The sequence below is a fragment of the Sceloporus undulatus genome, chromosome 1 (genome assembly GCF_019175285.1).
Source record: "Sceloporus undulatus isolate JIND9_A2432 ecotype Alabama chromosome 1, SceUnd_v1.1, whole genome shotgun sequence".
In the NCBI taxonomy this organism is placed as follows: Eukaryota; Metazoa; Chordata; class Lepidosauria; order Squamata; family Phrynosomatidae; genus Sceloporus; species Sceloporus undulatus.
This window is the reverse complement of record NC_056522.1, coordinates 118518419-118544880: the sequence shown is the minus strand read 5'-3', so window position 1 is coordinate 118544880 and position 26462 is coordinate 118518419. Positions and strand designations below refer to the sequence as shown.

Genomic DNA, 26462 nt, shown 5'->3' with positions numbered 1-26462 from the left:
ACTTGAGCATCCACGGATTTTGTTATACATGGGGGATCTTGGAACCAAACCCCAGCGTATAACAAGGGTCCACTGTATATGCTGCCTTGAGATCTCTAGGTAGAGGGCAGGATACAAATATTTCAATAAATAAATGAATAAATAAAATGTCGTCAAACAGCTCCCTGCTTCAATATAAAGTCATAACTCCTCCTCCTCACTTATTGAAGAAAGATACTTACCTGCTGTTTGCTCAGCATCTATCCTGACTGAAGTATGAGGAGGTTGATCAATAAACATTTGCAAAACACATCGAAACCAAGAGTGTACCAACAAGGCTTGGAAGGACACATGACCCATACCAGTAAGAGTTTCAGACAGTGCACTGCAGAAAAGAGGAAATAGCAAATTCAGTAGATAAACAAGTTGTCTTTTCCCAACACCATTTCCCATATGCTTTCATATATAACCTGCAATTGCCATTTCTAGGAAGGAACAATGGCACAGAATGTCATATTGGTTTCCCAGACTGGTCACACTTTCTCCTATACTTTCACCTATATGCACAATGTAACTTTAGTATGTCAAGTAGTTGAGAAACCAAATGGAAATACTGTATTTTCTGGCATATAAGACTTCTTTTTAACCCAGGAAAATTTTCTCAAAAGTTGGGGGTCATCTTATACGCCGTGTGTCTTCTTATAGGGCAGGTGCTGAAACTTCCGAGCCAGACTGGAGAATCTGCGGTCACCGCATATGGTGGGGGAGCTAAAAAACGGCCGCAGCCACATACCCTCCCTATGTGGTGACCATGTGAAAGCAGCAAGGGCGGCAATATACAAGTACGGTAGAAGAAAATCTTGGAGACAGGGAGGGCTGGGCAGGCAGGGAGAGCTGACCAATCCAAGTAGGCTTTGTATACAACAAGTTTTCCTGCTAAGTACCTGCATGTCATAAGCATTTGAATTAAAATTACCATATTGAAATCGAATGTGATGTTTTTTTAATTTTTATTTGGTGTGTGTTGGAAGAGGGGTAGTCTTATACGGCGAGTATATCCCAAACTCTATATTTTAATTGGAAAAGTTGGGGGGTCGTCTTATACACTCAGTCGTCTTATACGCCGGAAAATATGGTAAATCTCAAAATAAGCATATGTAGAAAAAAACTGGTATGAACACAGAGAGGATTGGGCCTTACTACACTATTGAAGAAAAGGCTATTGCCCACCCTCCACTCCAGTAATGCCATTTGACTCTAGTCTGATTTAGATTGGGGCTGAGCATTGTGCAGCCTTAGAAGTTGTTAGAACTGCAGCTTCCATCATTCCTTATCACTGACTATGCTGGCTAGAGGCTGATGAGAGTTGCAGTCCAGCAACATCTGGAAGGCTACACAATTCCCATCCTATCCCCAATTTAGACCAAAGTAAACATACCTCTTGTTGCTCAGGATCATATGAAAGAAACATAATGACACATATCATAACGATTCAAAGAAAAGGAGTGAGAAATGATGATATTGGGTTCTGGATTTAATTTAAAAGAAGACTTCCTATAAAGTATTTGATATTTTGAGAATTTTTTTGTATCAAAATTGTCTGACTTCTTCTTAACATATCCACTCTTCTAAATATAAAAGATAATCTTTTTAAACAACAAACTCACTTCTTTCTTTATTTAAAAATCATGCAGGTCACAACCTGCATGGGTGTTAATAGAAGGAAAAGTCAAGAATTTCTTTAGGCTACTGCAAGCCTGCTGCATGAACCAAAGCAGTTCTATAAATCCTGACCAAAGACAGCAATTAAAAAGAATCACTCAATCACATTTCTAACAATCCTTTCAAAAGCAATATAGGTAAAATCTGCAGAAAAACGCTGCAATGAAAACTCCCTTGATTAATGAATGATACAGAAGACAAGCACAATGCCTTCTCTTCTTCCACAAAGAGTTTACTTTGCTCACCTGTTCTGTATTAAATGACTTAGAAATCTTGAAACCAGTTTGGGGCAAACCATATCGTCCCATCCAAACAACTGCATCATTGACAAAACTGGCTGAGGCTGAAGTTCTGATGGACATGCGCTGGGCAAATCCAAAGCCAGCAAAGTAAAACCTGATTGTTTTATTTAAAAAAAAAGTGGGGGGAGGACAGATTCAGGGCAAAAGTATTGTAACAAACAGCATCTGTTATAAGAGAGAGAACTCAACCAAGAGTGTGTCTACACTGGAGAAATAATGCAGTTGACACCAATTTAAGTGCTGTAACTCAATCCTATGGAATCCTGCAATTTGTAGTTCTACAAGGTCTCTGGCCTTGCCAGACAAAGAGTGTTGGTGCCTCACAAAACTACAAATCCCAGGATTCTGGAGCCATGGCCATTACAATGGTGTCACACTGTATTATTTCTACAGTGTAGATGAAGCCCAAAAGTCATTTTAAAACACTGAATTGTTTCATACTATGTAACAAATATATATTTACTTTTAATAATAAGTTGCTTCAACATCTACCTCATTCCTTTTACCTATTATGCTGATTTAATCAATTGTTTATTTTTTTAAAAAAAATACTCAAACAAAAAGCAAAGAACACATTTTAAAAACAAGAGTAACAGATTTCTGCCTTAGTCTCATGCCTGTTTTCTAAGAAAAGCATTTCCTTTCTACAACATTCTTTTCTATTACCATTATATTTTAATTATAGCATAGCTGCTGAAGTTCAAGGGGTCTCTCTTCATTTCCATTATTGACCGGGTCTTTGAGAGCTCATAAACTGTTGTTAATTCATATTGGAGTAAAATTCATTTAAATTCAAATCTGTCTTTTCCCAAATATTATTTAAATAGATTCAGTGTGCTATTATAGCAAGATACAAGCCTTGTCGAATTGAAATATCCAGTTTTAAGATATATGAATTGCATGGAAGAAATGATATTGTATCCAAATAGAAGGGACTGGATCAGCTGGGCAAAAATCCACAAATGTCAAGGATCACCACTCTTCCAGTTTATTCTCAAGATGTTATTCTATCTGCTAGGATTTTGAGCGACTTTCCTCCAGTGTAATATTCCAGAATACAGGTGTGTGTTTCAAAACCATAACATATAAACCACACATTTGTAATGTTAGAAATATGTGCAGAAAAATATTCATAAAAGGAATATTATTATAATCCAAGAGAAACATGGAGGAGGGAGTAGAAGCTATGAATAAACTCATTTAAGCTCAGAGAATATGCATCACATTTAATATGATGAAGCGTCAACCATTAACCTTGTCTAAGATTATAGCTCACATTTCAAATTTAACAAATGATACCAGAGGAGAAAAGTGCCACTCAAGTTGTAGAGCTAGAGGCACCCTATTAATAAGGTGAGTGCTTCATGGCATTTCAATAAGAGGTATGTGTGCACACACATACATTTGTCCATGCACACAAAATGAACATATATGCACAAACGCTGAACATGCCAATAAGAACACCATCATCTGCAGTTGAGTTCTACTCTAGGTCATAGGAAAGGATAGCATGGAGTAGCACAAACCTGCAGCTGCGTCTGCAAGCTGAGGAGGAGGAGGAGTTTGCAACATTCGCTGACTCTTCAGGTATGGAAAGAAATTTCTCCAAAGAGCTCTGGCAACAGCCAGGTGGTGCTCTTTCGCCACTGATGCTGGCTGAGCATTTGGTCCTGTATTCCCTAATGGTAGCCCTTGGCTTAAGTGTTTGCGCACAGTCCTAAGGAGAAATAAAAACAACATTAGCATTCAGTGATCTTGGGGTTCTGAATTCCTCAGAAGGACAAATGCGGTTTCTTTTCACTTTGCCAACCGGAGAACTGAAAGATCGTTTTCTATAATTAAAACCTTGATGCAAAGACTTTTGTGCATACCAGTTATTTGATGGATAAATTATGGCATATTAAGCACCATAAAGTTAATGTTAATTACTAATGTCAACCATTAATTATGCACCTCTTAATGTGTCAAACCTAAATGAGAAACAGGCAGCTCTAAAATGAATGTGTACATTTATCAACTGGCAAGTAAGTCTGCTTACGGTCCTAAGCCAGATATCCTCTAATTTGTTAATTTTGTATGCAAGGAATGCAGGAATTGGAGCAGACACAGAAATATAACTACAGATTAGTTTCTGCAGTTCATTTCTCATCCAAGTTTATTTTAAAGCTTTAGTATACACGCATACACACAAAACACTTAACATTTCTCTCTGACATTATGGGATTGACACTAATGCCCAGGACACTTTGCTGCCATAAGCAAAACAGCAAAGGTACCATACATCCAAATCAAGGGATGAAGCCAAACAAACTGTTTTGAGAAGTAAGACAGTGCATCCCACCAAGATTTCTGCCAATCTCTGGCAGCAAAATAAACAGCAACAGCAAATTAAATAATTAAAAATGTGCAGCCCTTTTACAACTCAAATCTTCTGCCTACTGGTAGGGGCAGTGCTGATGTTACCATAGGGAAGGTCCAAAGGTACAAGTATAAACAAGGTCAGCCTTCACCAGAAAGAGTGTGGCATGAATTCAATAACATACTCAATTTTCAACTACTTTATCTAATTTGGAACTTGTGACTTTCTAAGGGTTCAATAGAGATGTGTCTGCTGGGAATCAACATTCTTAGAGAAATGAGCAGGAGGAGGGGCAAGAAACATTAATAAAATTGTCTGGCAAGTTAGGATAGGAGGCATTACTGCTCTCGGATGATCAACTAAACAACATGCTTATTAAAAACAATCTGTACCAATATGCTATCATTCCTGGTCCTACTTATCTCCTGGTCAACTCAATTGAGTCTGCAGATTAAAGGCACAGGCAGTACTATTACATTTACTTTATTAAATTCTATAAACAGCAGTGGAAAGTCAGAGTCACGGTATTTATAAGACAATGGCACTTAACTAGGACAGTCAGAAGTCTCATAAGCCTAATTTTGCTGGCAGGCCATAACCAATGAATGACATCTTGACTAGTCAGGAATATTTAAAATTAAAATGAAAGCTAATAACCATTTTAAAATTCTTTTGCATTGATCCTGTTAATTCTTAGGGTGTTTTTCCTTCCTTCTCATACAACTTCCTTGACAACAACCACAGTGAGCCCTTGATATTCACTGAGGTTTGGTTCCAGGACCACCTCCCTGTGGAGAATAAAATCCATGGAGGCTCAAGTCCCATTAAATATAATGGTATATAAAAATGGTGTCACTTATATAAAATGGCAAAATCAAAGTTTGCTTTTTGGAATATATACAGTTGCCCTTTGGAACTTGTGGGGGATGTGTTCTGGACCCCCCACGAGTTCCAAATCTCGTGCATATTCAAGCCCCATGCGCCCCATTATGGTTAATGGCAGTCACCCCTCTACAGATTTTCAAGTCAGCGGATTTCAAGTCTGTGGACTTGGCGGGGCTAGTGTGTGTGTGTGTGTGTGTGTGTGTGTGTGTATAAATATATGGAATATTTTGAAGTCATGGATGGTTGAATCTGTGGATAAAGACTCAGAGCATACTGAGGGTAGGTTGTATGTCAATATTGTCAAGAATATTTAGTCTGCCTTATCCTCACAACCCATGATCATTTGTAATGGGAATGAGGTAAAGGGAGAAGGGAGACTCCATCACATTTTCCTTCCTCTCCTTCACTTCCATCACTGATGATATATTTCATGGCCTATTTATCTGAAACTCTCCTGGCTGAAAGAGAAGAGTGAACGCCAAATGAGACATGATGTTAACTGTGCACTCACAGTTAACATGTCTAATTCTTAAATTTTAAATAGCAGCCATCAGGGGTGTTTGAGAAGGCAGCTATCAAGTCATTTGACAACCCTGCTGAAAATACCTTCCCATCATTATTTACCTCTGATGGTAATCTTTTATCTGCAGCTGCAATTTAAGGTGTAAATCCAATTGTTCATTCTAACCAGACTAGGCCCCTGAATCAATGTAATTTACCTAGGTGTTGGCTTATCAAGTTGAGTTAACTTTATTGGGTCTAACAATTGGATTTAGGCCTTTATTTTAACAATAATAAAATAATAATAAAACTTTTATTTGTATCCGGCTTTTTGTAAAAACAATCAAAGCAGCGAACAACATTTAAAATCATACAATAATATACACAATATCCCCCCATAAGAAAGAATTAAACAAGTTAAGATTAAAATTACATAAGTAAACAATACAATCTAATAATGATGGGCAGAGTCATAACATCAACTAAGCTATGCCTGATATATGAGAGTGGCCATTGTATGGTCAAGTATTTTATTCCAGAAAGGCTTGCCAAAAAAAAATCTGTTTTGACAGCTTTCTTAAAAGTGTCTAAGTCGGTGATTTGACAGATCTTGTCCGGCAGGCCATTCCACAAACTGGGAGCGGTTGCAGAAAAAGTCCTCTGGGAGATAGCAACTAACTTAGTCTTTAAGGGTTGCAATAGATTCCTCCCAGAGGACCTGAGTGTATGGGGTGGATTATATGGAAATTGGTGATCCCTTAAATAAGTCGGACCCAAGCCATGTAGGGCTTTAAAGGTAATAACCAACACCTTGTACTGAGCCTCGAAACCAATGAGCAGCCAGTGGAGTGACTTCAGTATTGGTGTTATATGGTCACTCCTAGATGTTCCGGTGACCAGTCTGGCTGCTATGTTCTGTACCAGTTGGGGTTCCAGACAAGGCACAAGGGTAGCTCCATATAGAGTGCATTACAAAAATTGAGTTGTGAGGTGACCAGTGCATGTACTACAGCTTCCCGGTCTCCTGGGTCCAGGAAAGGGCGCTGCTGGCATATCAGCAGAAGCTGATAACAGGTGCTCTTGACCGTCACATTTACCTGATTTGTCATCTGAAGTGACGGATCAAGAAACACTCCCAGACTGTGAACAGAGTCCTTTGAGGAGAGCTTGAGCCCCTCTAGGACTGGAGGTTGCAACTCAACATCTGGTTTAGGGGTCCCTACTGTAAATACTTGTTATGTCTGGATTCAGTTTGAGCTTGTTTCCCCTCATGCAGCCCATTACTGCCTCCAGACATTGACTGAGGAGAGAAATGCCATCTGTCATCATCGCTGATGCCCGAGACATGGAGAAATATATTTGGGTGTCATCAGTGTACTGATAACACCTCATCCCATGCCTCCGGATGATCTCTCCCAGCAGCTTCATGTATACATTCAATAGCATCGGGGACAGGATGGTGCCCTGAGGAAAGCCACAATTAAGCTCCATTTTTGAGGCTTAACTGTCCTCAAGCATCACCCTCTGGAACTTGCCCGAGAAGAAGGAATGGAACCACTGCTACGCAGTGCCCCCAATTCTTAACTCTCTCAGGCGTTCCAAGAGGATGCCATGATCTATTGTATCGAATGCCGCTGAGAGGTCTAGAAGCACCAACAGAGTCATGCTTCCTCTGCCGATGCCTAGATGAAGGTCATCAGTTAAAGCGACCATAACAGTCTCCACTCCATATCCCATCCTGAAGCCAGTTTGAAATGGATCTAGATAATCGGCTTCCTCCAAGACCGCTTGGAGCTGAAAACAGCCCTCTCAATCACCTTGCTCAAAAATGGCAAATGCAAAACAGGCCTATAATTGTTCATATTCGGGGGTCAAGGGAAGGTTTTTTCAGGAGCGGTTTAACGACCGCTTCCTTCTAGGAGGGTGGTACATAACCTTCCCTAAGGGATCCATTGATGACACATCTAAGAAGTGCCATCAAGGCATTACCCCCCTGGATGGCCAGCCATGATGGGCAGGGATCGAGGGGGCATGTCACCTTCCTCACTTTCCAAGGATCTTGTCCATGTCATCAGCATTTACAAGCTCAAACTGATCCATTTTAATCTCACAAACGGGTTTCCTGGACACCTCATCAGTCGTTTTTGTTCCAACACTGGCATCCAAGTCAGCTCTTATTTGAGGAATTTTATCAGCAAAATAGTTGTTTAGTGCATCACAGCAGTCTGTTGTCGGGTTAAATAGAGGGTTCTGTGTAGATGGCATTACTATTAGTTCCCTCACCACCCTAAACAGTTCTGCCGGACAAGACTTTGCAAACGCAATACATACAGAAGAGGAGGATCTTATTATTATTATTATTATTATTTGTTTTATTTATATACCGCTATTCCAAAGATCATAGCGGTGAACAGCAAGTAAGCTAATTAGCAAGTAAGCTAATTTGCCCCCAACAGTCTGGGTACTCATTTTAGCGACCTCGGAAGGATGCAAGCCTGAGTCGAGCTTGGGCCCTTTTGCTGGTCTTGAACTCGCAACCTTCTGGTTTTGAGTGAATGGCTGCAGTACAGGCATTTAACCACTGCGCCACCAGGATCTCCTTGTTGCATAAAAGAACCAAGACCAAAGTGAGTACAACATAGTTTGACTCTCCCTTGTCTGAAATGCTCGGGACCAGAAGTGTTTCATTCTTCTTTTTTTCATTTTGAAATAACTGCATTTCTATGTATATACATAATGAGATATCTTGGAGATTGGGCCCAAGTCTGAACACAAAATTAATTTATGTTTCATATACTGTATGCATTATACTCATAATCTGAAGGGAATTTTATACAATATTTTAAAATAAATTTGTCCACTGAACAAAGTTATGTACACTGACCCATCAGAAAGCAAAGGTGTCACTATTTCAGACACACATGAGAAAAGTTTTGGTTTTTGGAGTATTTTGGATTTGGAATACAGGAGACTCAACCTGTACTATTATTAACATCACTTTTAGTTTGACCTTCAGCTTTTCAGTGATGACTTTATGCCTGACAAATGGAGCTTCCTACATGCAAAAAGATTTTTACAAGGTAGGATTTCCATAAACATCATCCATTCAATGCATCCTGAGTAGGAGTGTGCATGTGTAGGATGGAGAGACTACCGTCACCCCTCCGTTTTCGCAGGGGATCCATTCTGGACCCGTGGCGAAAATGGAAATTCACCTATATTCAAGCCTCACTGGCTTGAATGGCAACATATGCCCCATTTTGTCCCCCTCCATTTGCTGCCCGCAAATGGGCAAGGGACGTGGACTTCAAGTCTGCAAAAACGGAGGGGCAACTGTATATATGTTTCCTGCTTAACTTTCAATTTTCATTCCCTTATTTTTAAGCCACAGAATACAATGCAAGTCTGATATCCTAGAGGACAGCACTTTATGAAGAAGGATGAATTAACTACATTAACAAAAAAGTAATGACTTAAAAGGTAAATACAAAGTATCATCTCAAAATGTGAATGAGGGGCAAAACAGACCAGCCTGAAGTTGCACTTTCTGAAGATGTATTGGAGCCATGGTGAAAACACGCCACATTGAGACTGAGTGTTTGGATTCTGAATAAAGCTGATCCATCTTGAAGCTGGTCGAAAAAAGAGCAGATAAGATCCCACTCCTTTTTCAGTTGGCAAAAAGCCTGCTTTTCATGCCCCACTGCACCTTGAAGCCAGCTTCAAGACACTCCAGTGGCATGTGCTGTGTAAACACCACACAACTGGCGCATCTTGAAGCCGCCCATTATCTGGGTGGCTACCTGGTTCTAGGTGGCTTCAAGCTGTCATTGTGACATGCAGTATGTAAACACCATGTGCCAATGACACCCTGAAGGTGTCCTTTATGGGCCATCTTTTTGGCCCCTGAGTTATCATAATACAGTAATGATGTTCTGTTCTTCCTTGTTCTTCTAGTACAACTATTAAAAGTTATTTAATACTCATCCATTTAGCATTTTTACAAGCTGACAGTCTTTTTTAAAAAATGGATAAGGAAAGAAAGCACACATCCCAAGAGCCCTATGCCTCAGAAGATATGCACAAGAGTTTTCAAAAGTTACATTTCAAACTCTTAAAGTGCACTGGACTTCATTCTACAGGTTTTTCCAACCTTCAGGAAAGATATTTTTTCAGGGGGTATGAGAGGATACAAGGAAAAGGTGTTGTTTTCAAAAGTTATGGTATCTGTAGCCTTTGGATCTTGTCTGCAAAGAGATCACTATTTTTTCCTCATTCACCTCGTTTATATATTACAAAAAAAGTACAGATCAGGAGACAATGTGAGTCAGAGCCATATTATCATCATATTGAACATGGTTTTATTTGGTAGACATGATACACAATTTTTTCCCTAAAATCTTTTTTTAAAAAAAAACTTTTGATATTTAGTGAATTCATCAAGATGCATTTGACAAACAGGCAGATGGGTTCAGACCAAAGGTAGGAATCCTATAGCCGTCCAGATATTGTTGGACTGAAGCTCCCAGAAGCCCTAGCCAGGATAGCCAATGGTGATGAATCCTGAGACTTGTAGTACAATGAAAACTTATAAGGCTTCATGTTTCTTAAACGTAAAGGTTTGCCCTTTGACAAGTTTGTCAAGTCATGTCTGACTGTAGGGGGCGGTGCTCATCTCCATTATTAAGCCAAAGAGCCAGCATTGTCAAAAACGACTCTGGTGGTCATGTGGCCAGCATTACTGCACAGAACACTGTTACCTTCCCACCAAAGTGGTACCTATTTGTCTATTTGCACTTTTACATGCTTTCAAAGTACTAGGTTGGCATTAAACCCAACAGATCATTACCAAAAGGTACAAAACAGGTTTAGTCAATATATAATCAAGGCTAGAATAAGAACTATAGACCTGTGTTTTTAAAATCTGAGTTATCCAAATAACATGTTTACAAATAAATGGCTGGAATCTAAAATTGCACTAGAACTGTGTACTTTTTGCTTTCCCTTCTCTCTCCCCCAGCAGCCTCACCACCACCTGAAAACTAGCTCTGGAGGGCATCCTAGGGTACATGTATATTCCTGCCTGCCTTTTGTACTAGTGCAGATGGGGGGGGCCAGATAATGTTTCCTCTGCCAGGGGGGAATATGGGACAGTTGTTAACCAACTCCCTATGTGTTTGTGTTGCAGCAGGGTCTCGTGTATTTATTTCTGCATGTCACCATCCATTCCATTCCCCTTATCCTATGCCGCTTTGCTCCCTTTCACCACATCTCTATAAATTTGACCCCTTTTTCTTTCTTTCTGACTCTTTTGTATGGGGTTAGCTGGTTTAAACCAGGTTGATTTAAACCATGGTTTAAATCAAATTACCTTTAAAAACACTCTTGGCTTTTTAAATGGATTATTCATATTTTACGTCTGGCTATTATTACTATTTTCCAATCCTCTTACTGGAACAATAATGACTGAATTTAAGCATTTCAACTTGAACAGTTTATGGTCAGTTCTTCACTGTTGGATCACCGCTATGATCTTTGGAATAGCGGTATATAAATAAAACAAATTATTATTAAAAAATTATCAGTATCCTGTGTCAGATTTTTTTTTAATCACTTTATTTTATGGTACGAGAAATACCACCCAAAACCAAATCCTTCAATTAATTTAAGTTCAACCAAACCAACTCACTTTAGAAGAACACATTTTAAAGAACAACTATTATTTAAGCTAGTGGCCATAACATCTGAACTGCTTTTTGCTACTTAATTTTCTGATTTAGTGCTATATCCAATCCAAAGGGAGAAGCGGGAGATAAAAATAAAAAATTATTATTATTATTATTATTATTATTATTTCCATGTAGCCCTACACATTAATGCAAAAATGTGGTTTAAACAAACAAACATACACACAAAGATTTTTTTTTAAATTCTACAAAATGTTTTTATATTTTTGGCTTGTTTTTTTCCTTCTTCCCAACCCTGCTTTTGTTTTGTTTTGGAGAACAACAATTGGTGCTTTTGGGAATTTAAAGAAATGATGACAAGAAGATATTGAAGGTTTGCCTCCTGCCTCCCATCCATGTGTGGGAGAGGGGAACCCCACTCAGGTTTTAAAGAGAATTTAAAATAACTCTTCACTAGCAGCCGCTGCCACCACCATCACCACCATACCCCCTCCTTTGAGGCACCCCAATAATCAGCTACAGGGCTGGATGGCACCAAAGAGTGTATTTTGCCTCACTATTTCCAGGTCTCCTGTAGACCTTCTACAGGAAATGGGAAACTTCACAAGCAAAAACTGAGCTTGCAGGCACACATCATAGGGTGGAAAAGAGCAGGTTGAACAATCATAGAACATGCCCCTATTCTACTCAAGGTGAAGTTGGAAATCTGGTTCTCTAATGACCATGAGGGAAAATGGGAGTCTGGATCTTTTATCCAGCCTCAACCATGCTTTTCCAAGGAAATGGCAAGCAAATGCTCCTACCTTATCTCCCATCATTTGAAACAGCTTGCTCGCACCTTGAGTTGCCATGCTTATAAAACCTCTAACCTGAAGTATCTGCTAATTTCCACACGTTTTCTTAACCAGGGATCCCCACCAAGTGAGTGTTGTCTTTTACAATCCCTGAACATCAATGTGAAGTTGTCCCTGAACCTATGTGTTAAACCTTCGGCTAACTGGAAACTAGCCAACATCCATGCATCCTTAGCGACCAACATGAGACACAGAATGCCATTCTAGTGAAGGAACAGTTTGCAAAAATAATATAGGGAGAAGTGTTACAGACAGCTTTAGATTAAGGATTGCCTACAATTATTATCAGACCTAATGACATAGCCACTGGCAAGAGATGATGAGATCTTCAGCTCCAAAACATCTGGAAAGCCACAGTAGGCCACCGCAGATGAATATGTACAATGATACTGAACCAAGAAAAAGGAAGAGAATATTCCAGACTATTTAGGCTTCATACATGAAAAACCAGTAAGAAACATGGAACATATTGTTAAATGGTGTGTGCACGCACGAGCGTGTATGTGCTAAGGTTAGATGTACAGTGCGCCCACATCATACGTGAGTGCATTTTACGGGTCTTTCAGCATATGCTGAAAGCCACGTGGGGAGGAAGGGATGGCGTGTCCCATAGGAGTAATGGGATGTGCACCTATGCCACACCGTCACGTGCACAAGTCCCATTCATTTAAATGGGGCTCAAGCATACGCGGAATTTGCTTTACACGAGGAGTCCGGAACGGATTCCCCACGTAAAGCAAGGGCGCACTGTACTCTGCTTTAGTAGAAGAAAATAATTTGTTCACATAATATCTCTTTTATTTTAACAAGTGCTATTTCAAAGGTTTCAACCATTCCTTACATAACAATTGTTCTCAACAGCCAGCAATAGCAGCAAAGCTAATTTTCTGTCATTCAGCGACAACAGTAGGCTTCCTAAACCTGTATCAGCAGTTCCGAGGCACACTTTAAAAAAATACATACACACACCCCATGAACTGATGGTTTATGAGATCAAAGCCGTCATCAACAATGTGAACTCTGCCTGGTCACATTAACAGGAAAATGTTTTATGAGTTCCACCACCACTGGGCATCAATTTAACAAGTTACAACACCAGCTAAGCTGTAAAACTGTGAATGTAATTCATTTAGTGACCTGTGCATAGAGGGAAGCAATAGGTAGGTGAAACATCTCACAGTGACTAAAAACACTTTGATTTGCACCATTCAAATGATTTAACAAAGAACTTTAGCAAACACTGCCAACAGCTTTTATTGCCAAATGTACTAAACATTCATTATCATACAAGCTAAACCTACTGCCTTACCAGACCCATTTGATAAAACAGAGGCAACTGTATAAATATTACATTTTAAACATGAACACAAACTGTCCATTAGGTTATGGGTGTGCTTCATATTCAGGATGATCGTCATTTTTAGCAGAATCCATTTCACGCTACTTTCTTATATCTTTCAAATATTCACACAGGAATTTTACACACACACAGAGGGATGAGATGGATAACCTGCTTTTCCCACGCCTAATCCGAAATGCTGTCAAACATATTACCGGTACTTTTCACTTTTATCTACCTCACCAAGGCAGAATGTAGGAACTAAACCACTCCAAAATAAATTGATGTATAAATCTTTGCTAGCCTTACTTAGTAGTTGATAAAATTAGTAGGCTAATGTAGCAGAACATTATCATACAAGCGAAACCTACTGCCTTACCAGTTTGTCCATCTTTCTAGATTCCTGAAGGGGTAAATAAAAATCTGGGAAGACAGCATGGTAGCTCACCTGTTCCCTTCTTTCTATCATATTGCTTTTCTCTGTACAAGAGTACATTTAGAGGAACATTCCAACCTTTGATTGCCCTCCCGTGTAGCCTAAAATCTGGATCAAGACATTTTGCTGCCTAAAAGGAAGAACAAGATTCCATCACCACTACTGTTATAACCCAAGTTTACCTAACTTGTCTTTTGGCTGCATCAGGCATCATCAGTTTGGCATCAGCCCTAGAAAAGCAGACATACATTGGTTTCTTTAGGAGCAAATAACAGAAAAGATGACCCTTGTATTTGATCCTAAAGGTTATGGGATCATCCCCGTCCTCTTTAGCACATGTCCAGTCAAGGCTAGCTCTAGAGGAGGAAGAATGAGGCAATTGCCTCAAATGCTAAATACTGGAGCTGGGAGAAAGGGCAGAACCCTTGGCAAGGTGTTGGAAGGACAAAGCTATGGATGGCACACAACTTGCTCTGGAATTCATAACCTTGCTTCCTGGCCTCAGGTGTACATGATTTGCAATTGTTGAAATAAGATGCAACTTCCAATCTGTCCAATATGCTTCTATAAATATACCAGTGGGACAGAAGGCTCTCTGAACAAGCAGATAGTAGGAGCCCATCTACCCACCTTTTTTTTAATAGTATGCAAGAAATGTCGCACAACTTTAAAGCTGATGATGAAGACATTGAGATATTTTAAATTTTGGCTCAGATATCAACCACTCTGTTATGATGAAATCAGAAGAATAGGTCTGGGAAGGCTAACTTGGAAAGCCAACTATGAAGGAAATAGATAAAATTCTCAAGTGTAAACATGCATAATTGAACACCAAAGTTATAATCATCAATAACATGGTATTTCCAATTTTTATGTGCAGATGTGCAAGCTAAATAATGAAAAAAACTGACAGAAACCTTGGTTCATTTGAAATGTGGTGCTAGAGGAAGGGTCTTACAGATACCATAGATGGTCAAAAGGAGAAATAAATAAGCCTCAGAGCAAATCACACCTACATGAGAATTCTCGCTAAAAGCTAAAATGATTAAACTAAAACCACTTTACTTTGGTCACATCACAAGAAAATTTGTCTCCAAGGAAAAGATGCTAATGCCAGGGAAAGTGGTAGGAAAAGAGAAAGATGGATTGACTCAGTAAATGAAGTTAAGGTCCTGAGTGTCCAAAACCTGAGCAGGGCTGTTAATATCAAGAATTTTTTTGGGAAGGTTCTCATACACAGGGCTGTCATAAATTGAAGCCAATTTGATCACATGTGAGAATAAATGTTTTGTGTCACTTATGCCTGAAAAGCCTAAAGGCACAAAGATTCCATTTGATCTTGAAAGCTAAGCAGGGTCAGCTCTGGTAAGTAATTAGATGGGAAACCACCAATCAATATCAGGTGCCGTAAGCTATATTTCAGAGGACAGAACTGGCAAAACTGAGTACCGAGTATCCCTCTGAATAGCTTTGCCTAAGGAAACACTATGAAATTCATGGGGTCACCTTAAGTTGGCAGGTGACTTGAAGACACATGCAATAATTTAATGTAGAATGTAGAAGCCATTGAATGTAGCCTGGATTTTAGCAATCTGGCCAAATAAATAACCAACAAGATTGTGAAAATGGAATCAGTGAAAGGATGGGTGGGTGGAGGACTAGCAAACCCTGAAGTCAACTGAGAGAGATGCATTGTTACTCCCAACGGTGGTATTAGTCGCTTTGATAAGTGAAGGCAATCAAAACTGAAGCTGTTCTATCAATTTAAAAAAAACCCCTCCTTTATTGAGTATTTAGAAGGGTACCAGCTGCTGGATGAGAAACCGCAAGCCTTCCCATTATTAAATGTCTAAGCTGTTTTTCTTATCTTGTTCCTGGAAATTGGAGCAGGGAGGGAAGAACAGGGCAAAGAAAAGAGTAGTGGAGGTGGGGATGGGAGGGCTAAGCCTGAGTGGAAATGCAAAGAAAGGCTTCTATCCCTTTTGGGTTAATAAATGCTTTTGTAAGATTTTAGGTCAGATTAACCTTTTGCTCACAATAGGGCTGGGTTTTGGTTTTATTCTTTTTTTCCCCCTCCCCCTGACTTTTAATGTATCTAAAAAGAAGGTGGGGTGGGGAATCAATATGAAGTGAGAGAAAGGGCTCTGGAGGCTCGGCCTGCACCAGCTTTTGGTTTGGCTTCACACAAAATCCTACAACATGCTGGGGCTGGGAAGGATTAGCCTGCTTGTGTTGAGTAAACCGATGATACTCAATAAACAGTTTCTGTTGTAAACCCCTTAGGACGTGCAAAGCCACACTAGTTGGCATTAGACCAGATAAGCTGCCGAACCAGCTGTAATCTCATTTAGACCTGAGCTGATCCTCCTGTCCTTTCACTTTACAGGATCAACGGGGGGAAAACCACGGAGGAAGCAGCAGTATTACTGCAGGATGTGTTTGCTGGATGAGGCAAACATTTCATACATTCTTCTCCTTGAAGCAAGTCTGCATATAATCTGCACAGAGGTAGAGAAATCAATGGATTTCTAAATTCTTCAGTAGCCTTATGATTGCAGGGCAACCACTTTCACTTTAAGGAAAGGCAGCTGTTTCAAGTGAGTCTTGCACACTTGACTCTTATTCGCTCACTGTTCCTCTTGCTGCTAATTGTTTTCATGGTTTGCAGTATTTTAGGATAAAAAATATCTTCCAAGTCTAGAAAAAAACGAGGGAACAAACTAAGGCACTGGCCCAGCTTCTGGCCTCTTAGGACGCATGCATCATTGAAACAGCATACCTCCAAAGTGACCTGAAGCAGTTTTATTTTCGCCTGTCTGTACATGCTCTTAAGTGCACATACGTGTTCATGCAACAAACCTTGAAAGAAATATCTTTTACATGCAGTAATAAACAGTTCTTGATAAATTTTGCACATCAAGTATCTAGACTTACTCTACTGTTCCTTCCTAGTTTTTAGCATTCAGAGGAATCATGTCTGACATGGTGGGGTCTAAATTTGCATACAAAATGTGCATTGTAGCACAGTTATTTTCTTCTCTGAAAAATCCACTGCAGAGGCAGCTTACTATAAGGCATAAGGGGTTGACACAGAAATACGCAAGTGTGACTTTTACTTGTGTACAAAGGAAGGGTCCAGCTACTGTCTATTGAGTTTTTATTCAGCTATCCTGAGAAAAAATCTGCCCTCCATGACTAGAGCCTTTTTAATGAAACCATCATGTGCAGGGAGTTCCATAAAGTATTTACATTATTATTATTATTATTATTATTATTAGTCTTCCCCAGTTCAGGACTCAAAGTGGCTTACAAGTCAAAAAGACATTGTTAAAAAAAATCACAGGATACAAAAGTTAAAACAAGATTAAACAATTAAAAAAAATTAAAAGTTTTTTTAATGAAACTGCAACTTTTTGTTATTTGTACATGAAAAAGTAACATGCGCCCTGTTTTATACTCAGTCACTGGTGCATCTACATTGTAAAAACAACACAATTTGACAACACTTTAACTGCCATGACTCCATCCTATAGAACCCTGGGATTTGTAGTTTTGTGAGGCACCAGCACTCTTTGGCAGAGAAAACTACCAATCCTAGGATTCCACAGGATGGAGCCACAGTACTCATGTGTTCTGCGAATAAGTACTGCCTTTGAAAAGGTGAACATAAAAGTCTCTTTTATTAACAATCTTAATAAGGCTTCTTGGAGGTGAATTTTCATGTATGGCAAAGGACGGGAAAATAAAAAATCCAGCAGTAAGCTATATATTTAGAATGAAGATGTTTGCACATGAACGTATACACTCACTTTTTCACCACAGTAAACTGGAAAATGTATCCCATTTCTCCCTTTTTCAGGAACAGTCTGGTTCTCGGCAGAGTAGCACAAATGCTGCATCATGTCTACACCAATTTCCATATGTTGTCAGTGCTCACCATGCAGGTCAGATGTATGTTACAGTGCGGAGGGGTCAGGTCAGATGCGCATTACAGATGCTGCAAATTGGCATTGACCCATTGTAGACTGCTCCAGCAGACATGCCCTGCTCATTAATCTTCATCCACCTCTCTGGTATTCTTGAACTGAATGCAGCCAGACGAATTTAGATTGATCCTTAAGCTGATCCAGCACTGAACAGAAAGAGGCTATTTTTCTGAACAGGCCTGCATCATGATTATTTCAGAGCTGGTGCAAGTTTTCAGCTACCTACTTCTAATCTGTGTCTACAAGAACTGCTGTTCTAGATTTTCATGCTACCCAACTTAAGCATTATTTACAACAACTGGTGAAAAAAACCCCAGGGCCTCTGAATTTAAACTCTTAACAGAAAGATATAAAGCAAAAAAATTTAAAAGGGTCCCTCTCTCCTGTCACTACTAAAATGAAGATTAATAGAAGCATCCTATCAGTTATGGGTATGTGGCAGAAATTACTTTTCAACTCCTGCACAATCACTTTAAAGCCATCTGACGTGTTAATGTTTCACCTCTCTAACTCATTCTTCAGAGGTAAAGGAGTCCCATTTAACATAATCACTTAATAACTGCAAAGTGATGGGTATCAGAACCCTAATTCTTCTAATATTTGCCAAACCCAGCTCCTTTGTAATAACAATAACACCATGATAGCAAACTGTAAATCTGTGTAATTATACTTTAATTGTATTGTGAGGCATGCATTAATCACAAAGTTTAAGTGCCAAGGATGGAATTATAATAATTCTGTAAAACAAATTTAAGCTAGCTAAGTAGGTCAAAACCACTAGCATGCAACAGGAGACCTCTGGGAATTTATCAGTTAATGGCTATTTATGTGCAAATGAGTGCCCTACAACCCTCCAAAATCCTGTGTAGCCGAAGGGTATTTCTGTTAACCAGGAGCATGCTTAACTGCTGAGGCATAAATTAAACCATTTATTGGAATTATTTTAATTCCCTCCCACCACTACCCCATTCTCACTAGCTGCACAATTTACAGTGTTAATTTACATGGAGATACAGCTACTAAGGACTTTTCAGAAATGTTCCTGTTTAGAAAAGGAACTTTCACTAAAGCAGTAACAATTGTGCTCTCAATCTCTGACCTTCTAAAGGATGGCTGAAGTCATTAAAAATTCCATGGCAAGGCAATACAGGGAAGAAGAAAAAATGTAATGAACTCTTAATGAAATGAAATTCTGCCTTACGTCTCCTACACACATTTCAAACTTTCCGTTGTATTTAATGGGACTTGAACATTCACAGATTTTGGTATCCATGGTGGGTCCTGGAACCAAATCCCAGCAAATACCAAAGGCCTATTGTATTTCTTTGGGGGTAAGGGGAGGAAATCCTGTTTCAGTTTTGCATTTTAGAACAACCATCTTTTCAGCCAGTGTTAATACTTCTTTCCCTACAGATATGTAGAGAGCAGGAGGGCGTGTGTGCCTGCCACAGATCTTCCATGGACCTGATTGAATTGAGACAGCTTTAATAACACTGCAGATTGTTTCAGAAGGAAGGAAAGTGCATAAATTTCCTTTATTAGCATTACCCCAATTCTCTTTCCTATTTTGTGTGACACCTCTGTAAACACACATACATACATACATACATACACACACACACACACACCTTTAAAAAGATTATCAACAATTATCTGAAACTCTACTACGATTAAAGCGATCCTAATGTCAATCTGGTCATTCCTTGTGCCATATTCTTTTTCTTCTTAGCCTGGCAGACAAAAGGTCTTGCATTTCCAAAAATGCTCCATTTCATCTCCTTGTTTTTGTTTTGTCTGTTCCTCCTTTGGTTATTTATTTGCTGGGTGTTTAATGCACACTTCTTCCAAACAGATATCTAGCAGAAGCCCTATCTAGACTTTAGAAATCCTTGGTTGTTCAAGCTGCGACAAGAAAGAAGAGATTTGCTAGGTGGCTCTAACTTCTCTTGTCTTGGTCTACTCACCACCACATTTATCACCCCCACAACGTGGTGGAGAGCAGAGTACCTACATTATTCATAGGGAGGTCTCCGTGTGATTTGGAATCCTAGACAACCAAGATTTTCAATATATGGGTCTGAATCCAATTGTTAAATAGGAAATCAACACTTATACAAATCCCATTGCTACAATGGACTATCTGGTTGGAATTACCAACTGGATATAAGCTACAGAATCGCAAACCTTAGGATCAGCCAATGTTAAAAAAATACACTATCCCACAAGTTCCTGCTTGATAGTTAAGATCAGCCATACAGATGATCCTCTAGGTATCTGTACTCCAAATGGTGAGATAAGGGGACTCCAGGGACAGAATATTTTCCACAGTGATCCCCTTTTTGTGGAATATCTATTGATCCACTGGCATCCTCATTGCAGACATCTATATTTCAGGCTAAATCTTTTTTGTTTCAGTAGGCATTAAAATTGTTAATTTGCTCTCTTTATTACTAGTTTCATTGCTGCCTTTTCAACAACTTAAATGCTTCAGCATATTTAATATATTTACTATTTGTGGGTTTTATGTCTCCAAACTGCACTGACTGCACTTGCCAGTTGGATAGTAAATATATTTAAATAGATAAATAGGGTGTATATGTGTCTGTTGTGTGCCTTCAAATCATTTTCCGACTTAATGGTGATCCTGAGGCTAACTTATCACAGGATTACATCTTCTTGGCAAGTTTCTTCAGAGGGGGGTTTGCCATTACCATCCTGAGGCTGAGAAAGTGTGACTTCTCCAAAATCACCCAGAGGGTTTACATGGCTGAGCTGGTCTCAGAGTCCAACACTCAAACCACTATGCCACACTGGCTCTCAATTAGTTGTATTACAATACCTGAAATGCTCTTCAGATATCACATATCAGAACTAAGGATAAAATGGCCAGAATCCTATTGGTGGCATGCACCTTACAGCTGATATTAGCAAACTGATTTTTTTTTGGGGGGGGGGGGGGGGGGTTAGTTGGTTGGTTGTGCAGTGTTTGTATCTAGTTTAAAGCTGACCACTGCACAAGCACAGGCCAATGCGTAACTGTCTACTGCTGTGCTGTGCAGTGGGTTTTTCATGGCCGAGCTGGCATTTGAACCCTGCTCTCCAGAGTCATAGTCCAATGCTCAAGCCACTACACCATACTCAAACCACTACACCCAGGGTAGTGGGGAGAAACAAAGGAGAAGAGAGGAAGAGGGGCTAAATTCCTGCTCTCTTTTCAGCATGTCAGTCCTTTTAGGCCTCACTCCATTTAGTTCTATTACTGCGAGAGGTTGGGAAATTTGCTTTATTTGGACTAAAATTCCCTGGATCCTCTAGCTAGTAACTCTAGGACTTATAGCCACCCAAAAAGAACTTTATCAAGTGATTACCGTACCACAGAAAGGCCTCTAAAGTGGAGAGGCAGATACAGGGGAAGAGGGGAAAGTGGAAACTAATTTGTCAGAACCTGGATTTGGCTTCTGGACATGGCCATGACTGGCAGCCATTTAAAGGAGCAGATTTTTTTTTTAAAGTGATGCAAAGTTACGGCAGAAATTCATTGTGCAGATTTACATTGCCACTGGCAAGAAGAAACATGCAAGCCATTGCTTTTTTCCAGAGAGTTACCCCTCCCCGCTTTACATCAACATAGCAAAAAGGAAGAGTACAGTGGGCCCTTGATATCTGCCAGGGTTTGGTTCCAGGACCTCCTGTGGATACCAAAATCTGTGAATGCTCAAGTTCCACTACATATAATAGCATAGTAAAATGCTACCCCCTGTATAAAATGGCAAATTCAAGGTTTGTTTTTTGTAATGTACACATTTTAAAAAATATTTTCAAGCTGTGAATGGTTGAACCTGTGGATATGGACAAACAACTGTAGTTGTTGGTTGAACATCATGTACAAGCAATCCTGCCTAAAGTCTTCTCATATGTGACAAGCAATGCTGTTAGCCAACATGGACGTATTTTGCTACCTATGCAACAGTGTCATGTTTAGTTCTTTCCCACTGCTGCCCACCAATTCTGAAAAAGTTGGTAAGGTGCAGTGGTTTGAGTGCTGGACTACCATTCTGGGAGACCAGGGTTCTAATCCCCATTTGGCCAGAGAAACCTATGGCATGATCTTGGACAAGTCACTTTTTCAGTGTGGTAATGACAATGGAATAAGGCACTGTCCAGAAAACGCTTAAGGTTTTCCTTAAAACCATAAGTTGGAAATGAAGGCACAAAACAACAAACCATTACAATCAATGTTTGCTATTCCTATTCTTTGATGAAATTGTCTTGCAATGTTGTAGTATTGGTTGCTGTAGCTTGTGGGCTTTATCTGAACAACATTTCTGTTGTTCTGGAGTATTTTCTGATAATTCCTGGCACCAGTTGTAATATTATATTTCAGCTCCCAGGTAGGTTCCATTATAATTCTAAGACATATTTGAACAACGGATTCAATCTTCTTTCTTAGACTTATTGTGCTATAGTGTATCAGTATTTCTATTTTTTAAAAAAATCAGCGAAGAAAATTTGCCCTTCAATCTGTAGGACAAACCAGCAAACCATGCCCCTGGTTGCTGTTTTTTTAAAAAAAACTCTCAAGAAGTCCTAGTGACGATCCATAAAATCACTTCAAACAGCCTCCTAAAGAATGGAATAGGTCAGTGATGGCGAACCTATGGCACACGTGCCAGAGGTGGCACTCAGAGCCTTCTCTGTGGGCACACATGCTGTCGCCTTAGCACAGAATTTGCCAGCATTTCTTACTAGAAAGCCAGAGGGACGTGGCACTTTGCAATAAATAAGTGGGGTCTGGGTTGCAGTTTGGGCACTTGGCCTCTAAAACGTTCACCATCATTGGAATAGGTGGATGAAGAGGTGACAACAGACAAAATGCACACATCTGTAGCCCAGTCTAGACCAGCCCCTTGTCACCTTCCAAGGTGTAGCTGGTTGGAATGCATGACAAGATCATTTTGGAGCTGCTGTATTAAGGCTGTAGAACTTTTCGCTAGAGCAGTTTGGTTTCCACCCTCTCCTTTGTGCTTCAGATGAGTTTTTATTCCATATGGGTTTTTTTTTGGTCTTGATTCACCTTTACAGAGGGTCATTGGTATCGGATGGCATTTGACACCAAAATCCATAGATGCTCAAGTCACAGGGTAATAAAATGGTCGCCATTATATAAAATGACAAACTCAAGGTTTATTTTTTGGATTAAAAAAAAATGCAAGCCCTACATCCACAGGTGAAGAATCTGTGCATACGAAAGGTCAACGGTATTACTGTTTCCTCCTGAAGATTACCGTACATACTCAGCTATAAGTTGACCTCATATATAAGTCAAGGGCAGGTTTTTGGGCCAAAATTATGAATTTTGATATGACCTGTGGGTAAGTTGAAGGTAAAACTGAGGGGCATGTACCGTATTCTCCGGCATATAAGACGAATGGGCGTATAAGACGACCCCTCCCCAACTTTTCCAGTTAAAATATAGAGTTTGGGATATACTCGCCATGTAAGACTACCCCTCTTCCAACGCACACCAAATGAAAATTAAAAAAAACATCAGATTTGATTTCAATATGGTAATTTTAATTAAAATGCTTATGACATACAGGTACTTAGCGGGAAAACTTGTTGTATACAAAGCCTGGTTGGATTGGTCAGCTCTCCCTGCCTGCCCAGCCCTCCCTGTCTCCAAGATTTTCTTCTACCGTACTTGTATACTGCTGCCCTTGCTGCTTTCATATGGTCACCACATATGTAGGGTATGCGGCCATGGCTGTTTTTTAGCTCCCCCACCATATGCGGTGACCACAGATTCTCCAGTCCGGCTCGGAAGTTCCAGCCCTATAAGACGACACCCGACTTTTGAGAAAATTTTCCTGGGTTAAAAAGTAGTCTTATACGCCAGAAAATATAGTATTTAAGGATCTAAAGGATGAAGGAAAGGAAAATAATGCCAAAGAACATACAAAAGTCCAGCAGGCATAACTGTGCTCACACTAAAGCTGGATGGGGAGAAAATAGAGGGGGTTTAGTGCTTCCAGAATAGATGACACTCTTGCCTTTCACTATACACACACACACACACACACATATATATAATATGAGTTAAAATATAGTACTTACATTGACCCATGGAGAAGTCGACTCAGTTTTTTTGGGTCAATTTTTTAAATCTACATTTCTAGACTTATACAGTATATGACTATTTACAGTAACTGTTTATTTTTCTCAGTTTTTTTATTGTATTTCTTTGGCCTTTTAATTTATTTTTATCTGGTACATTTATCTGGTACACTGGTAAATTACCAGTGGCGTGTGTCTGTCATTTTTACTGTCAAAAAGCGTAACACAGAGACTCTAATTGAACAATTTTGTGGGAGGCTGTTTTACTGTTGTTTCTTTTGTAAAGGAACTTTGTTCCCTATGGATCAGCTTGAAGTCACTTCACATGTACTGTGTATGGAACATTTATGATAGTGATTGGTCCATATGCATAATATGGACACGCTGTTTGTTGTTGTTGTTGTTGCTATGTGCCTCAAAGTCATTTCTGGCTTATGGTGCCCCTAAGGCAGTGATGGTGAACCTTTTGGAGGCCGAGTGCCCAAACTGCAACCCAAAAACCATTTATTTATTGCAAAATGCCGTGTCCCTCTGGCTTTCTAGTAACAAACTCTGGCAAACTCTGTGCTGGGGCGACAGCACATGTGCCCACAGAGAGGGCTCTGAGTGCCACCTCTGGCATGCGTGCCATAGGTTCGCCATCACTGCCCTAAGGCAAATCTATCAAGGGTTTTCTTGGCAAGTTTCTTCTGAGGAGATTTGTTATTCCCATCCTCTAAGGCCAAGAGAGTGTAATTTGCCCAAGGTCACCCAATGGGTTTACTTGGCCGAGCTGCAATTTGAGCCCTGGTCTCCCAGTATCCCAGTCAAACGCTCAAACCACTACCCCACTCTGGCTCTCAACATGGATATACCACATGTAAATACTCCATGCAATAAAAGCATTCCTTATGGGGAGTCCTTCTGAAATATTAAAGCCACCACCATTTAAACAGAACGAGCCCAGTAACTTCCATGTGGAATTTGTTATGCAATATTCAGCCTTGGACAAGTACTGTAGCCTTGACAACAGAAAAATACAAGAAACATCCCCTTACACTGATTACTTGAACTTTACCTTACACAATCAAGTAAAAGTCACAGCTTTAATTTCTCCAACTATGTCCAGACAGATATAAACGTGCATTATGACCATCACCTGGCACAAATCGAAGGAATTATTTGTTGCGTGCTTTTGTCTCCAAATGATAGAAAACACTAGACATAGCTGAAGTTCAGATATTCAAATCAGTTACTTTCATTCACATGTCACTCATTCATTTCCCCCCCTCCAAAGCACTGAAAATGTCGGGGGGGGGGGAACCATGCACAACGTGGTTCTAATTTTTAACATGAACTTTCAAGGCTAGTCTTCCTAGCTAAACAGAAAGATGCAGGGTGTATCCCTCACAGAGCTCATAGCAATTATAGTAATGAATAAGTGGTGGTATTTTGGGAATATGCGATTTCATATAATTATAAAGTGCTATCAAGCCATCACTAACTCAGTGTGGTTATCACTCCATTTCCTACAGCAAGCCATGATAAGCCATTATTATATCTGATCATTCTGGCTTACTGCCCTTGCTTTCAAGACCTTCATTAACCCTGATTAGAGATAAACTAGCCCTTTTTCATGTGGGGGGAAAGCTCTATAGAAGTGTGCCCATGCACAGACCTATTCAGCTAGGACTCATTTCTTCATCGGTATGGCTAATGAAACAAAATGTGTTTTGGTTCATATGCACCTTTCCCCTTATCTTTACTATCGATCAAAGACAACATGTGTACAGGGAAAACCAACATCTAGCTGAATATGGGATCTCCCTCTGCTTGTAGTATAGAATTACTTCATCTAGGTGATAGTGAGGGACAGATGGGAATGGTGACAAGAGTCTGACTACATCTTGTGACATATATCCATCTTTTATCTTAAAATCACATCCTTGTTCTTTATGCTAGGGCTAGCCAGTCTTCAGGCATGTGTATTGGGATTTATTTTTTAAAAACTAGACCAGGGGTAGGCAACCTGCGGCCCGCGGGCCGGATGCGGCCCGGCAAGGCCTTGGGACCGGCCCCCACCCAGTCCTGCTGCCGATTGCCGCTGGAGCCTTTGGCCTCTCGCTTGAGGGCATGGGGCCTTTGGCCTATCAGGAGGAGGCGGGCAAGGGGGGGCAAGCAGCAGGCAAGGGGGGCAAGTGGAGGGCAAGGGGGGCAATTGTCTATAGAAGCCTCCGAAACATGCATTTATATTAACATTTTTTAAAAAATCAGCAAATTTTTTGCGTGGCCTCCATTTTTTTTAAAAAGTGCCCTCCA

General features: G+C 39.9%; 1 protein-coding gene across 2 annotated transcripts in view; it reads right to left on the bottom strand.

Moving 5' to 3' along the window:
• MMS22L (MMS22 like, DNA repair protein) overlaps positions 1 to 26462 on the bottom strand; it is a 97430-nt gene that overhangs the window by 22631 nt on the left and 48337 nt on the right. For both annotated transcript variants that reach the window (XM_042470337.1, XM_042470329.1), the window contains exons 16-18: positions 3530 to 3720; positions 1947 to 2097; positions 222 to 364 (exon numbers count right to left, since the gene is read on the bottom strand). In XM_042470337.1, coding sequence (XP_042326271.1) covers positions 222 to 364; positions 1947 to 2097; positions 3530 to 3720 — 485 coding nt within the window. The remainder of the gene's footprint in view (positions 1 to 221; positions 365 to 1946; positions 2098 to 3529; positions 3721 to 26462) is intronic.